At 38.1% G+C, this 17,122-nt stretch overlaps 1 protein-coding gene across 3 annotated transcripts in view; it reads right to left on the bottom strand.

Annotated features, from left to right (window-relative positions):
* LOC127882101 (pre-mRNA 3' end processing protein WDR33-like) overlaps positions 1 to 17,122 on the bottom strand; it is a 68,893-nt gene that overhangs the window by 20,006 nt on the left and 31,765 nt on the right. Inside the window, exons 9-11 of one of the 3 annotated variants that reach the window (XM_052430535.1) lie at positions 14,366 to 14,492; positions 13,380 to 13,534; positions 2,393 to 2,471 (exon numbers count right to left, since the gene is read on the bottom strand). In XM_052430535.1, the coding sequence (XP_052286495.1) occupies positions 2,393 to 2,471; positions 13,380 to 13,534; positions 14,366 to 14,492 (361 nt within the window). Of the gene's footprint in view, positions 1 to 2,392; positions 2,472 to 8,919; positions 9,924 to 11,890; positions 12,454 to 13,379; positions 13,535 to 14,365; positions 14,493 to 17,122 lie in introns of those variants that run through there. The other 2 variants (XM_052430534.1, XM_052430532.1) reach the window with 2 other exon arrangements.

Here is a 17,122-nt window from a genome sequence, read left to right as displayed (position 1 = left end):
TCAAGGTCACGGTGACCCGAAATAGTAAAATGGTTTCCGGATGATAACTCAAGAACGCATACGCCTAGGATCATGAAACTTCATGGGTAGATTGATCATGACTCGCAGATGACCCCTATCAATTTTGAGGTCACTAGGTCAAAGGTCAAGGTCACGGTGACCTGAAATAGTAAAATGGTTTCCGGATGATAACTCAAGAATGCATTTGTTTTTTAGGTCACTAGGTCAAAGGTCAAGGTGACCTGAAATAGTAAAATGGTTTTCGGATGATAACTCAAGAACGCTTTTGCCTAGGATCATGAAACTTCATAGGTACAATGATCATGACTCGCAGATGACCCCTATTGATTTTGAGGTCACAAGGTCAAAGGTCAAGGTCACGGTGACCCGAAATAGTAAAATGATTTTCAGATGATAACTCAAGAAAGCTTTTGCCTAGGATCATGACACTTCATAGGTACATTGATCGTGACTCGCAGATGACCCCTATTGATTTTCAGGTCACTAGGTCAAAGGTCAAGGTCACAGTGACAAAAAACATGCTCACACAATGGCTGCCACTACAATGGACAGCCCATATGGGGGGCATGCATGTTTTACAAACAGCCCTTGTTGAACTTGCACTCACATATATATCACATATATTGTATATTTATTTATTTATATTTTGTAAAATATCATTGTTTTCTGACACATGACATTACTATATTTATGATAGAATGCTTTATTGGCGATGTACACATGTTTAAGTCTTAATAAACTGTCTGTTCTGTAAACATATGACCTTCATTATATGAAAACTGAGCTGAATACATGTGAGTCCAGATAAGCCTGTGCAGTCACCAACTGCTAATCATGGATGAACTGAGCTGAATACATGTGAGTCTAGATAAGCCTGTGCAGTCACCAACTGCTAATCATGGGTGAACTGAGCTGAATACATGTGAGTCCAGATAAGCCAGTGCTGTCACCAACTGCTAATCATGGGTGAACTGAGCTGAATACATGTGAGTCCAGATAAGCCGGTGCAGTCACCAACTGCTAATCATGGATGAACTGAGCTGAATACATGTGAGTCCAGATAAGCCAGTGCAGTCACCAACTGCTAATCATGAGTGAACTGAGCTGAATACATGTGAGTCCAGATAAGCCTGTGCAGTCACCAACTGCTAATCATGGATGAACTGAGCTGAATACATGTGAGTCCAGATAAGCCAGTGCAGTCACCAACTGCTTATCCTGGGTGAACTGAGCTGAATACATGTGAGTCTAGATAAGCCAGTGCAGTCACCAACTGCTAATCCTGGGTGAACTGAGCTGAATACATGTGAGTCCAGATAAGCCTGTGCAGTCACCAACTGCTTATCCTGGGTGAACTGAGCTGAATACATGTGAGTCCAGATAAGCCAGTGCAGTCACCAACTGCTAATCCTGGGTGAACTGAGCTGAATACATGTGAGTCCAGATAAGCCAGTACAGTCACCAACTGCTAATCCTGGGTGACACTTTCCACCTAGACTGGATTGTTGTTTAAGAGACCATCAATAAACGAAAAATTCCATAAAAAGGAAGTGTTGTCTCTGAATAGCCTGTGCGGACTGCACAGGCTTATCTGGGATGACACTTTACACACAGGCATTAAGCCCAGTATTTCCAGTACAAGGCTTATCTAAATAGTATGATCTTGATACATGTTGTGTTTAAGAGTAATGGTTTTACCTACATAATACAATACATGGGTATTTTCACAAAAGTACCGGTAGCTTTCATTATCAATATCAAAATGGGGAATAAAATTATAAGATTTAAAAATGTGGATAAAACAATTAACATCAAAACACTGAGTAAGGTTCCCAGGTTGTCAAATATAGATATTACTATGAATACCCAAATTTGCAATGAAGTTTCCAGATTGACAAATACAGATATGACTATAAATATCAAAATTGGCAATGAAGTACTCGGATTGACAAATACGAATATAACTATGAATATCAAAATGGTAATGATGTTCCCAGATTGAAAAATATGGATAAAATTAAACATGACCCTTTACAACTCACTCATGCATTTTGTCCTGGTTGTAGCCCATTAGAAATTCAGATAAAATTTAAGACCTTTGTAAATAGATTTATGTTTTAAAGGCTTAATTTCCAACCCTATGATACTGATGAGCAGCAAACAGCATAAAACCTGAACAGATTGTAAGTTCCTGGCTGTTCTGGTTTTATGCTGGTTGCGTATAGCCATTTTCACTTTGCCTCTTATGAGGGAAAGTGTTAAAGCCTTAAATAGATTTTCACTTGTAAGAATCCAAGCCATTTTCCATTTGCTTCTGAGTTGGAAGTTCAGATGTTCTGTGAATCAAACCTTGTATATATGCGGTACTTACCCTGCCTCCCAGAACATGACCGCCCCGTCAGAGCCCCCGCTGGCAAACATCTGCTCGTTGATGGGGTGCCAGGCAACAGCTGTAGAGTAAGAATATAATTAAGTTAGCAAAAGTCCAGGCTCCAAAACTACTAACAGCAATTTTTTTTGCCCAATTGGGAAAAGTACCGGTACCAGTCCAATTGGGAAAATTGTGCGCAAAAATCCCTAAAATTGGAAAAATTCGCGTCGTGAAGTCTTCATATTGGGAAATTGATGTATTTGATTTTTGACTCCCAAACACTTTAAAATTGATACATTAATGTTGTCAAGTTGTCAACATTATATTTACTAAGGTTCAAGCCATAGAGCTTCATAGGGAAACTAACTAAATGTTCCATTTTATTTGAACAAAAAAATCTTGTTTTTATTAGAAACCTTTTATTGGGATTTTTTTGGACAGCAATTGGGGAAATTGTAGTTTTTTCTTATCGGAAAAGTGCCGTTTTCCAGTACTTTATAAAGAAGGAAACAAGAGCTGTCAGAGGACAGCGCGCTCGACTATTTGAGTGCTTGACATTATAATGTAAGCCATCATGGGGAAATTGTTCATATTCAATAATTTATAATTTAAAATTGGGGGGGGGGGGGGGGGGGTAGGGAGGGGGGTGAGAGGGGGGGGGTTAATGTGGGGTGTGGTAATTTATAAGATGAAAATTAAAAAAAAAATGGGGTGTTGGGGTGGGGTAGGGGGGTGAGATGGGGTGTAATGTGGGGTGTGGTAATTTATTAGATGTTTAAAAAAAAATGAGGGGGAAGGTTTGGGGGGAGGGATTCTGGGTAGGGGCGAAGGGTATTGTTTGGGTGGAATCCATTGTGGTATTCAGGTAAGTGTTGTTTTGTCAAAGTAATAATAAAATGTGATCATCAATAAAGAAGTTCTGGCAATTTAAGCAAAATGTTCAATTATCTAAGTGTAAAAGGGGCCATAATTATGTCAAAATGCTTGATACAGTGGTCTGCTCTTGTTTATAGGTTGGGGTCATGTTGGTTAACAAGTATGCAAAATATGAAAGCAATATGTCAAGGGACATTGAAAATAGTTGGGGTAGTACGAAAACTTTAACATTTGCTGCATATTCTAAGTGGAAAAGGGGCCATAATTATAACAAAATGCTTGATAGAGTTGTCTGCTCTTGTTTATAGGTTGATGTCATGTTGGTTAACAAGTATGCAAAATATGAAAGCAATATGTCAAGGGAGAAAGAAAATATTTGGGGTAGTACGAAAACTTTATAATTTGCACGCAGACGCTAATGCTAATGCAGAAATCGATGCCGGGATGAGTAGGATAGCTCCACTATATATATTTCATATATAATAGTCGAGCTAAAAAGTTGATGCAATACATTCACCCACCCTTTCTGAGACTTTATATTCATCCACGATATCATTATGACATATGTTGTGATCAAATTTCTTGAAGATTGGATAAACAATTGTTTCCTGAAGGTAAATGTTGATGACGCACAATGGACCCACAATACCAGACAAACGACAATAAAACAAGCTTAAGTTAGCTAAAATTGTGCCAAATGCCAGACAATAGGCAATAAAACAAGCTCAAGTGAGCTAAAAACGCATCACAACGGTTATTTTTCCAGATAGTGAGGTGGCACAATCGTTTCATATATCTAAGAATGGCATGAATAGCTTTGTTTTAATACTTGTTTTGTAAACTGAGAGGGGTCTTGGAGTGTACAGTCTTGCTGCAGCTATAACTTGTACTCAAGGCCAAACAGCCTTCTTGATATTTCAAGTATAGAAGTTCAACCCTTATCATTCCATATATACAGTTTACATTCACAAGTGTTTATTATTAAATTACAATAAGTAACAAAATATGTGTTTGTCAGAAACACAATGCCCTCTATTGCGCCGCCACCAAGGTTAAAGTTTTGGGACAGAATGAGAGACAGACAGGCCATAAACAATATGCCCCCGATCATTCGATCCGGGGGCATAAAAAGTATTTAATTTATAAGGACTTCAAATACTTTATAAATATCATTTCTATGGGCATTTCTTATTTACATGTAACAGCAAAGCCTTCAATGCATTTTGTTTGTGTACTATCTTGTTTATCACTGTAATATGATAATGAGAGGAAGCCCTTAAATTAACCAATAAAAAACACCCTGATACTCTGAGGCAGTTGAAATCAATGTATCTAAATAATAATATGAACATAACATGAGCTTAATAGTGAGAAAATAGGGCTTAGTGCATAAAGTGTTGTCCCTGATTAGCCTGTGTAGTCAGCACAGGCTAATCAGGGACACTTTCTGTCTAAACTGGATTTTCCCTAAGAAGATACTTCCTTTAAATGAACAATACAAGTTTTTACTAAAGCCATATAAGAAAAACGTCCACGCCCCCTGGTGTCCATGTTTTTCAACCAACCAAAACAATTTTCGAACTTGTTCAAGATATCATTTGCACAAATCATCTGACCATATTTCATAAAGATTGGAAATAAATGTTGCCTCTAGAGTGTTAACAAGGCAAATGTTGACGCCACACATTGCATGACGGACAAAAGGCAATCAAACAATCTCAATCACCATGAGACCATTGTCCTTAGGTGAGCTAAATACTGGTCATGTACTCTTTTTAACAAGCTTAAAATTTCTTCCTTATATCAGGCTATCAAAATAAAAATCCACTTTGCTACAGATTTGTTCCCTTTGGTGCATATCACATCAACGATTCTGTAAGACTTACCAGTTCTCAGGGATATGATACTTCTTTGAACAAGACGGCCATCATGGCCCTCAATTGCTTACTTCATTTTAAGGAACACCTATTGTCAAAGACATGACCTTGTCTTTTATCCCACCTGTCTCAGATTCTAACATAGCCTTGATATCTTTAAAAGAATCTGTTTTACCAAGTTTCAAAAATGATTCATAGATTCCAAATTATTGGACACATGTGACTCAGATTCGTACTCCCCAAAGATATTTTCAAGATAAAAATTACAACCAAATTTCATAAAGACTGTTTTGGTAATGACCATCAAATAACTATAAATAGTTTAAACACAACACGGGTATTTAGTTGGAAACAGTTACATTGTCTCCTCGAGTAGTTTTATGATCAACTTCTTATACAAATTAAACAACATTAATTATAATTTTAATAATTATGATATTAATTACAAATACAATAATAATAATAATCATCATCATTAGGGCAATATAAACAAGGGACAAAATTGTCACAAAACCAGGTTTTCATTGTGAAAAAAAAATCTGATAAAGGGAGAAAACTCAAACTGAACTTTTGAAATGAACAAACAAAATTAACCCCCTTTGTAAGTTTTTTTTTTTTAAATCTATTTTTAGTCGTGGCGACCTTGACATTGGAGATATTGACGTGATTCTTTCGTGCGACACACCGTCCCATGATGGTGAACAAATGTGCCAAATGATTTTAAAATCTCACAATGAATGACATAGTTATGGCCAGGACAAGCTCATTTATGGCCATTTTTGACCTTTGAACTCAAAGTGTGACCTTGACCTTGGAGATATCGACGTAATTATTTCGCGCGACACACCGTCCAATGATGGTGAACCGTCCAATGATGGTGAACAAATGTGCCAAATAATTTTTAAATCTGACAATGAACGACATAGTTATGGCCCTGACAAGCTTGTTCCGCCCGCCCGCCAGCCAGCCAGCCCGCCCGCATTTGCCAATCTAATAACCAGTTTTTTCCTTTGGAAAACCTGGCTAAAAATTAACACAATGGAACAGCACACAATGATAATCCATTGTTTCAACAAAGTGGTTAATAGTATAAAATGCTTAATTAAAATTTATACTGCGGAGTAGGCACTAAAATAAGTTATTAAAAGAATGTTACAATACAACTATACATAAAATCATCATTCTTTTTTAAATTAATCAATTTATTGACAATCTTACATACAATAAAGTGTTATACAGTGAATTTCAAATTATGTCAGCTAAATATTTCAAATGAAGTTTTCACAGTACAATAAACAATTTCGAAAGGAAATCGAAAGCACAAAATTTGACGTCTTCTGACATTCATAGAATTTTAACAAGACATGTGTTCGTCAGAAACACATTGCCCCCTACTGCGCCGCTTTGAAATAAAATTTCTATTTAGCATTTGGCAGGTATAGAAATCATCTCCCTTTAAAGCTTATTACATCCTTTGGATTTTGTCCAATCCAAACACGGGAGGGGGGGGGGGGGGGGGGCGGGGGAGGACAAATCAATCATTTCAGTTATAAATAATCAAAGTAAAAAATCTGTACAGTAACTGTGAAAAGAACTTAAATTCTTGGTAAGGACATATATAATATGAGATTTATAACTATATAAATTACTTCCCTTGAAAAAAGTTGTCTCTAACAAATGTCTATTTTCAGTAGCAAATAATTAAAAGCCACTATCTATTTTTAGTAGCAAATAATTAAAAGCCACTACCGTGACTGTAGATTCACCACTCAAAATGTGCAGCTCCATGAGATACACATGCATGCCAAATATCAAGTTGCTATGTTCAATATTGAATAATTATCTCCCTTTAAAGCTTATTACTTCCCTTGGATTTGTATTTTTGACCTTAGACCTTGAAGGATGACCTTGACCTTTTACCACGATGTGTTTGTCAGAAACACAATGCCACCTACTGCGCCGCTTTGTTTTATTTAACAAGAATATATAATTTGGCAGGTCAGATAATAATGTCCATTTAAAGCTTATTACTTCCCTTTGATTTGTTTTTTCAACCCCCTGACCTAGTTTTTGACCCGGCATGACCCATATTCGAACTTGACCTAGATATTGTCTAGATTCAACTTCTGACCAAGTTTGGTAAAGATCGGATGAAAACTATTTGAATAAGAGAGCGGACACGAAAAGTGTGACAGACAGACCAGGGTTTTTTCTGCCTACATGTATTTTGGGAAAAGGAGTCTGACCAAATTGGGTATTTTTATCGACAAAATTGTCCATTTTGGGAATTTTTGCTTCGATGAAACAGCTCATTTTGGGAAAACATTGTGAATTTATCATGCTTAAATAAGTCAGAGGTTAAACAAATACATTTGTTTTTATTTGTTATTTTGACCTTAAATGCAGGTAAGCATCAGATGAGTAAGTTTGGTTTGTGTGAATGTGCTGTGAAATGGGGAGCACAGCATGTTCATGGTGCTGAACCCTCGCTCAACCTCAGAAGTGCTTGCTGGTATTATACACATCAGCTGGATGAGTTGGAACATTAATAATCGAATAATCATAAGTTATAAGACACTTCTTTCAACAACAAATTGGATATTGGGAATTTTTGTTATAATTTCGGTTTGGGATCAGGTCCGTTTGCATTGGGAATGCCTCCGTTTTCCAGAGGCGCAGACAGTGCTGAAAAAAACCGACAGACTTACAGACGGACAGTGCGAAAACTATATACCCACTTTTCTTCGAAAGGGGGCATAAAAATGTCAATAGGCTTATCATGTAAATTTGTATTCAAAATGTGTATTACTATTATGTTATCTCAGAAAATTGATTTCATTCTAATTTCAACACTACAATGTCTTGATTGGATTGCCCCACAATGACAGACCCAGTTTTCCAGTTATAGAAGACTGATCGAGGTGACTGAAGACCATCCTTCAGCATAGAAATCTTCTTGCCCTCTCTGTCCACCTGTATGACAGTGTGGGACAAGTTTCCACAAACAAGCACTTGTCCTGCAGGTGTGACATGAACTCCCCGTGGGCCTTGTAGTTCTCTGTCAGTGAAGGTGGAGATAACAGTCCCCTTCCTGGCCAGAGTGAGGAGCTTGTTTTGGCTATTGTTGGTAACATAGATCTTGTCACCACTGGGACTCACTGCACACTTGCAGACTGTATAGATTAATGATAAATATCATTTAGCAATTTGTAAGAAGAATCTGATAGTTTAACTGTTCTACCCCAACCTCAAATAACAATACATATGCAAATATATTAAAAGACAAGAGATGTCTCCATATGATGACATATGCCCCCGATAAACGCTTTGATAGAAGTTATGTGCATTTTTCGAAACCTAAACGCATTTTTCGAAACCTAAACGCGGACCCTAAGATCAAGGTCAAGGTCAAAGGGTTCAAAATGTGTGTGCCTATGGAAAGGCCTTGTCCATATACACATGCATACCAAATATGAATGTTACATCGGAAGCGACATAGAATTTATGAGTATTTTTGGAAACCTAAACGCAAAGTGTGACGGACAGACAGAAGGACAGTCAGATCACTATATGCCCTCCTTAGGGGGCATACAAATAATAAATCTTTAATTTTTTTAGGATACAGGGTGAAAGAGAAAATTGATAACATCAATTAATAATAAACGTAAATGACGTATAAATAGAAAGGGCATTGTTTTAACATTACATTTTAAGAAATATTACTTTGATGATACATTTGATAATTATCAGGATAGTAATATTCATGTTGATTACCTGCCATATAAGAAGATGTATCCTCAAACATCTTGTAGTTCACAAGTGTGCCAACGATAGTGTACTTGTACAGAGCATTACCAGAGGTCACATAGAGTTCGCCCTGGTTATAGGCAACACCTCTACACTCATGTGATAGCTGTAGCTCTCTGTCAATCACCAGCTGTCCATTGTTCACTGAGACAAATTTTATATGTTTGTTCACAGCTACTGCTACCTGACAGGGGGTGATCAGGCACATGTCCCATATAAGGTCAGGCATATGACAATCACTGATAACCTTGTACTGCAGATCCAACAGCTTCAATCTCTCATTATCTGCAACAACTAGCTGACCATTGAAAAGACCACAAATGCCTGTGATACAACAGTCACTGGTATCACTATTTATTCTTACACTGACTGGAGTTGCTCCTGTGACTGTGAATGCCTGGTCTGGGCTCCCCTGCATGGTCAACTCCTTGGAAATGTGTATGGTATTAACAAGACCTACAGCGCTAGATAAATACCATTCAATACCTGGTCCATTGTAATCAATCCTCTTCAAGGAAACTTCTGTTTGTATGGAATTGTTTTTCAGGTATGTGTCTACTTGTTTTATCATCTCTTCACTTTTCTGATGGGCTAATCCTATGAAGGCCAACTCTTCGTTCTTTTTCCCAATTTCCAGCATTGCATCACTGAGACGTGTCAGCTCAGTACGAAGCCTGGAGCATGTGTCAACATCAAACTTGAGAGACACATTCCAGCTGGCCTTAAGTTCATCCAATTCCTTCAGTGTGACTTTCTCCAGCTTATCTAAGGTGGCATTTATTCTCTCTCTCATACTCCTAACCTCATTAAGCCTCTCTTCATATGACACTTGCAGTGACTTTATGTTGCTCTCCCAGTTCGTTTGCAGCTTCATAAGTTGATCAAGAATGGAGTTGATCTTGACTGACAGCTGCTGATGGTCTTTTGCAGATAGAGTGGTGTCAGCAATCAAGTTCACCTTTGAACACTGTCTGAAGTGCAAAAAAATCATTAATCAATAAATTATTGCCCTTTTTTCACAAAGCATTTATATAGAAAACATGCACTGTATAATGTATCTTCTATTGGGTCAAAAGTCAGATTATAACCAGTCATGCTCTGTCCTTAGCTAGATTATGTGCTACATGATTTCTTTGATATATTAGATTATAGTAGAAGCTACAAACATATTACTTGATTCAATTAATTTAGTTTAACATATAAAGAATCTGTCTAATTTGCCTATGGTTTCAGCACTTGGATTGTAATTGCATTGTAAACAAGTAACCTAGGTTTTATCATAAACAAGAGCTGCATGTGTAGCACAATACACCCTGCTATTAAGATGGCAGCTAGTTTTGAGAAAACAAGAACAACTAGAGCTTTGTCACAGACGAGACAAATACCCCCACATGCCGCATTGACACAGAATATTTTGCATGTTGTCTTCACAAAAAACAGCAGACACCATGCTCAATGTTTAAAACGCACTAAGTGACCCCAAGACCTAGTTTTTGAACCGGCATGCTCCATGTTCGAACTTGACCTACACATCATCTAGATACAACTTCTGACCACGTGTGGTGAAGATCAGATAAAAACTACATGAATTGCAGAGTGAACACAATGCTGAATGTGTAAAACGTACTAAGTGACCCCATGACCTAGTTTTTGATCTGGCATGGCCCATGTTTGAACTTGGCCTTCGGATAAAAACTACTTGAATTAGATAACGGACACAATGCTGAATGTTTAAAACACACTAAGTGACCCTGTGACCTAGTTTTTGAACCGGCATGACCCATATTTGAACTTGACCAAGACATCATCTAGATACAACATCTGACCAATTTTGGTGAAGAACGGATGAAAACAACTTGAATAAGAGAGCGGACACTTAATATGGACCGACAGACAGACCGACTGATCGACAGACAAGCTCACTCCTATATACCCCCCTAAGCTTCGTTTGTGGGAGTATAATAACATGACAAAAATACATGGACCTTAACGAAACTAACACTTCATCTGTAAGTCAAGTAGGTAGACTCGCAGTTCAACAAGAGATGTGTTCGTCAGATACACAATGCCCCCTATTGAGCCGCTTTGAAAAATAAATATATATATTTTTTGACCTTTGAACTTGAAGGATGACCTTGACCCTGAACTTCCACAACTCAAAATGTTCAGCTCCATGAGATACACATGCATGCCAAATATCAAGTTGCTATCTTCAATAGTCAAAAAGTTATGGCCAATGTTAAAGTTTTCTTTGGACGGACAGACAGACTGACTGACATACTGACTGACGGACAGTTCAACTGCTATATGCCACCCTACCGGGGGCATAAAAAATAAAATGTTATTTTAGAGAAAAATTGTCAAAGGCCCATAACTTTGCGAAAATTCAATGGACCGGAACAAATTTCACGCTTCATCTGAAGGTATTGTTGGTTTACAACACACATACCACAAATAATCTCAATATCTGAAAGCGTTGCATACATGTTTTTCGGAAAACAGTTGTTATAGAGAAAATTTCTATATCAACTTTTGTCTTAAATCTCCATCCTTTTTTCTTGCTATAAATCAACCCTCATCCATCACATTATATCCCTTAAAAAATATCTCTTCCCTTGTCAAAAACAAACATTGTACCTGCCACATGAAAATAAAAATTATCTCTCTTTAAAGCTTATTGCTTCCCCTGAAATAAATTTTGATCAGTCCAAGGCTTTATCTTCACCAAAAATCAACAGAATGGACCAAATTTTATGCTTAATCTGTAGGTCATGTAGACAGACTCACATTACAAAAATCAGCTCAATGCCCTGCATAAAAAACCTCTGGAAAACAGACTTCCGGACAGACAGATGGACGGGCAATGCGGCAGCTATATGCCACCCTACCGGGAGCATAAAAATAATAAATATAACACAAAATACTACATCCTACATACCGATGACTCAATCGAATGCAAGTATTGCAACACAGTTGGCTGTGGTCCTCACAGAATAGTTTCAGTTTCTTCCCATTATGAACTTTACAGTTCTCCAGAAACTCCTGTGTAGCTATGGAAACTGGCCACTTCTCCATTTCTTCACGTCCATTAGAGGTGTGGCTTTGAAACAACTGACTGTGTAGTTTTACACATTCGTCACAAAAGAGTGAGTCACACTCTTTACAATAAGCCTTTGCCTCCGTCTCGGTGTGTGTGTTCTTACACATCGTGCAAAAATAGGGAAAAACTGTTTCTGTATCTTTTGTAAGCAAAGACACTAAGGCGGCTCCCATTCTTGATGTTGACAAATATTATAATACAAATTACTAGATCAATTGGCTATTCACAACTTCAACACTGTACAATAACAGCTTTTGCCTCACAATAACACCAGCATCAGGAGACAGAGTTTTCAAAATTGTAAGGTACAAGTCAATTGCTTCGACCAAAGTCCGTCTTGTCTCTCAAGCAAATAAAATTTTAGCTATCTGAATTGCTGAACACACTTCACCAATTTTTTAATCTTGTATATAATATCAAAAGGAAATTCTATGATATTAGTTATCAACAGTTTAAATTATCTATACATGTAAGTCATGCGAGTGTCATAATTTGCAGGTCCACCAGATAATTATTATCTCTGTGCCTCTGTGGTAATGTTCAATTGTGAAGGCACAGAGGGCATGTATCAAGAGCTTATCACAGTCACAAATGATGTATTAAACTTTACACATAAGTAGCATTATTCAACAGGTTGATATTTTATTTAATAGAAATTATAAGTTCAACAAGAGCTCCGTAGTCATAGACAGATTCCCTCCAAACTGGGCCTTGACACAGGATGTTTTGTAACAAAACTGACCATAACAGTTAATCTTATCATGTTAGTATGACTTAGCCACTTAAATAAGTTTAATTTTAACAGCGGTCTTCTACTGTCCAAGACCAATGCACATGTGAAGATCGGAAACGACTTTCACACTAATTGTGACAGTACCCTTGACCTTTGACCTAGTGATCTCAATTTCATGCAAATGCACATGGGAAGTATCCAGCCAATCTGTCACTAGGTTCACAAGTTAATGATTGGAAACAATTTTCACTCTTAGTATAACAGACACCTTGACCTTTGACATAGTGATCCAAATTTCAATAGAGGTCATCTACTGGCAAAGGCCAATGCACATGGAAAGTATCAAGTCAATTGGTCGATCTGTTCACAAGTTATTGATCAGTAACGAACTGGTCTACTGACAGACAGACAGACAGACAGACCGACATCCAGCAAAACAATATACTCCCTCTTCTTTGAAAGGGTGCATAATAAAAGCGAAGTGTCGTCCCTGATTAGCCAGTCTTGACTGCACAGGCTAGTCTGGAACAACGCTTTACGCACATGCATTAATCCAAGTTTTCCCAGAACACAATACTATTCCACTGCCCCCACCTGTAGCCTCTTTCTTGTGTCCCTTGAAGACCTGTAGCTCCTCTTTGAGGTTTCGGATGTCAAACAGTTTCATGAGGTGGTCGCGTGACGCAGTCAACATCCAGTTACCGTTCTTGTTCCACTTAATGTCCATCACAGTGAACTTGTGAGCATGCCTGCAATTGATACATGAGCCGTGTCATGCAAAAATGGGTCTTCTACCTCAACCTCTGATTTACGCTAATGTTGGATAATTTGTGTTGAAGTCCCATATGACCATTGTGATACGAAAATGGGTCTAATGCCATGTGCTGCCAGCCTAACTCCTGACCAGCATGTGCATACTGGACAGTGTAGCTCCTGAGCAGACTGTGCTGATGCGCAGGCTTGTCTAGCTAGAGCTACGCTGATGGCATATGACATTAGACCCATATTTGCAAGACACAGGACTTTATGATTGGATAAAAATTATCCAACAATAGCAATCATGAATGAATTAGTATTTGAAAAATCTGGGGAAGAAACTATTATAACACCCGACCCTTACTGGGATCACACATACTCTTCATTGTTTAACAGATCCAGCAAATTTAAAACTGTATCTAAGGCTTGGACATGAAGCGTTTTGAATCTTGAATCTTTTAAAAAAAAGTCTTTAACATAATAGGATTTTTAAACCGGACAACAAATACATCAAAGTGCGCATGTGAGAGAGAAAGAGTTAAACTTCAAAATATATCATCTTCTTTCAGTTGTTTTTTTTCCATAATTTTAGTCATATGGTATTCCATTCTTTTCAATTGCTGCATGTACTCACAGAATCAGAGGTCACTGTGGCGTAATTGATATGGTGTCTGCCACTGTGACCTAAAGTTCATGTGTTCAATACCAACTGTTGGAGCACTCTTAAGATCTCCCGAAAAGACACAAAGAACTTGTTCTACCCAAGAAACAGACTCGTTAAACAAAATCAAACTAACATAAATAGGTTTAAACTTTTAACTCACAGGGTGGCCAGACTCTGCCCTGACTTTGGGTCCCATAGTTTGATAGGGACCTGGTTATCCTTGCTACCTGAAGCCACAAGGGATTTGGTAGGGTGCCAGTCTACGCATTTCACATCCGCTCCGTGACCTGCCAACAAGAGGTTAAAGGTCACATAGGGAATATTTTTTAACTAAAAAAGCCTTATACTGAGAAAGCTGGACTAAATGTGTGTACAGAAAGTGTTGTCCCAGATTTAATAGCATGTGCAGTTTGCACAGGCTAATCACATTTCTCCTAAACTGGTTTGGCTAAGAAGAAACGTTCTGTAAAAAATTAATATCATTAAAGCCAAAATTGTCTTCCTTGATTAACCTGTGAGGACTGCACAGGCTTATTTTGGACAACACTTTATGCACATTCATTAAGCCCCTTTTTCTAAGGCTCATATTTAACTAACAAGAGGGCCAAAAAGGCCCTAGTTCCCTCACCTGAGAGGAGTCGGTTCATTCAATCTTTACCAAATGTCAAACTTGACCTAGATATTGTCCAGACAAACATCCTGGTCAAGTTTCATCATTATTTCATCTGCGAGTCATGATCAATGTACCTATGAAGTTTCATGATCCTAGGCGTAAGCATTCTTGAGTTATCATCCGGAAACCATTTTTCTAAGTTTAGTCACCATGACCTTGACAGCCATTGTGTGAATACGTTCTTTGGCACTGTGACCTTGACCTTTGACCTTGTGACCTGATAATCAATAGGGGTCATCTGCGTGTCATGATCAATATACCTATGAAGTTTCATGAACCTAGGCATATTGTTCTTGAGTAATCATCCAGAAACCATTTTACTATTTCAGGTCACAGTGACCTTGACCTTTGACCTAGTGACCTGAAAATCAATAGGGGTCATCTGCGAGTCATGATCATTGTACCTATGAAGTTTCGTGATCCTAGGCATAAGCTTTCTTGAGTTATCATCCAGAAACCATTTTACTATTTCAGGTCACCGTTACCTTGACCTTGTGACCTGAAAATCAATAGGGGTCATCTTCGAGTCGTGATCAATGTATCTATGCAGTTTCATGATCCTAGGCCTAAGCGTTCTTGAGTTATCATCCGGAAACCAATTTACTATTTCTGGTCATCTTGACCTTTGACATAATGACCTGAAAATCAATAGGGGTCATCTGTGAGTTATGATCAATGTACCTATGAAGTTTCATGATCCTAGGCCTAAGCGTCCTTGAGTTATCATCCGGAAACCATTTTACTATTTCGGGTCATCATGACCTTGACCTTTGACCTAGTGACCTGAAAATCAATAGGGGTTATTTGCGAGTCATGATCAATGTATCTATGAAGTTTCATGATCCTAGGCATAAGCATTCTTGAGTAATCATCCGGAAATCATTTTACTGCTTTGGGTCACCGTGACCTTGACTTTTGACCTAGTGACCTGAAAATCAATAGGGATCATCTGCGAGTCATGATCAATGTAGGTATCTATAAAGTTTCATAATCCTAGGCATAAGTGTTCTTGAGTTATCATCTGGAAACCATTTTACTATTTCGGGTCACCGTGACCTTTGACCTAGTGACCTGAAAATCAATAGGGGTCATCTGCGAGTCATAATCAATGTACCTATGAAGTTTCATGATCCTTGGCATAAGCGCTCTTGAGTTATCATCCGGAAACCATCTGGTGGATGGACGGACCGACACGAGCAAAATAATATACCCCCTCTTCTTCGAAAGGGGGGGGGCATAATGAGAAAACTGCCCCCCTCCCAGCAGCCATGTTATTCAACTGACCGGAACCATTTTTTTTCTCAACTCTCGTATCAAGAAAACAAATGTTCATGAAAATTGGGCCAAAAATGTGACTTCTACAGTGTTCACATGTTTTCACTATATGCGTATAGAGAAAAATGCCCCGCCCACTGGCGACCATGTTTTTTCACCGATCCCGACCATTTTCGATCTCGTCCGAGATATCAATAAAACCAATGTTTTGACCAATTTTCATGATGATTGGGCAAAAATTGTGACTTCTAGAGTGTTTACAAGATTTCTCTATAGCCAAATAAGGAAAACTGCCACTATATACATATGGAGAAAAATGCCCTGCCCACTGGTGACCATGTTTTTCCACCGTTCTCAACCATTTTCGAATTCGTCCGAGACATCAATTGGACCAATGTTTTGACCAACTTTCATGATGATTGGGCAAAAATTGTGACTTCTAGAGTGTTTACAAGGTTTCTCTATAGCCAAATAAGAAAAACTGCCCCGCCCACTGGCGGCCATATTTTTCAACGGATCGGAACCACTTTTGAACTTAACCAAGATATCATTAAGACAAACATTTTGACAAAGAAACAGGAAGATTTGGCATGAAATGTGACTTGTACAGCGTTTACAAGGTATTTCTTTTTTTTGACCTAGTGACCTAGTTTTTGACCCGGCACAACCCAGTTTCGAACTCGGCTGAGATTTCATTGGGACAAAGCTTCTGACCAAGTTTCATGAAGATGGGATTAGAAATGTGGCCTCTAGAGTGTTTACGAGCAAATGTTAACTGACGGACGGATATACGATGGACAAAGACCGGTCTTAAAAGCTCACCTGAGCAATCAGGTGAGCTAAAAATATAAAATAATAATGTTCAACATTGAGAATAACTACACCTGTTTAACAACTGGAATATACATAATGGGGCCTTGCAAATACCATTAAAAAAGATTCAAGCCGACACATTTCACATCTGCTCCG

This window comes from Dreissena polymorpha, chromosome 5, assembly GCF_020536995.1.
Source record: "Dreissena polymorpha isolate Duluth1 chromosome 5, UMN_Dpol_1.0, whole genome shotgun sequence".
Classification (NCBI taxonomy): Eukaryota; Metazoa; Mollusca; class Bivalvia; order Myida; family Dreissenidae; genus Dreissena; species Dreissena polymorpha.
The sequence above is the reverse complement of the archived record's forward strand: the minus strand, read 5'-3'. Positions and strand labels throughout refer to the sequence as shown.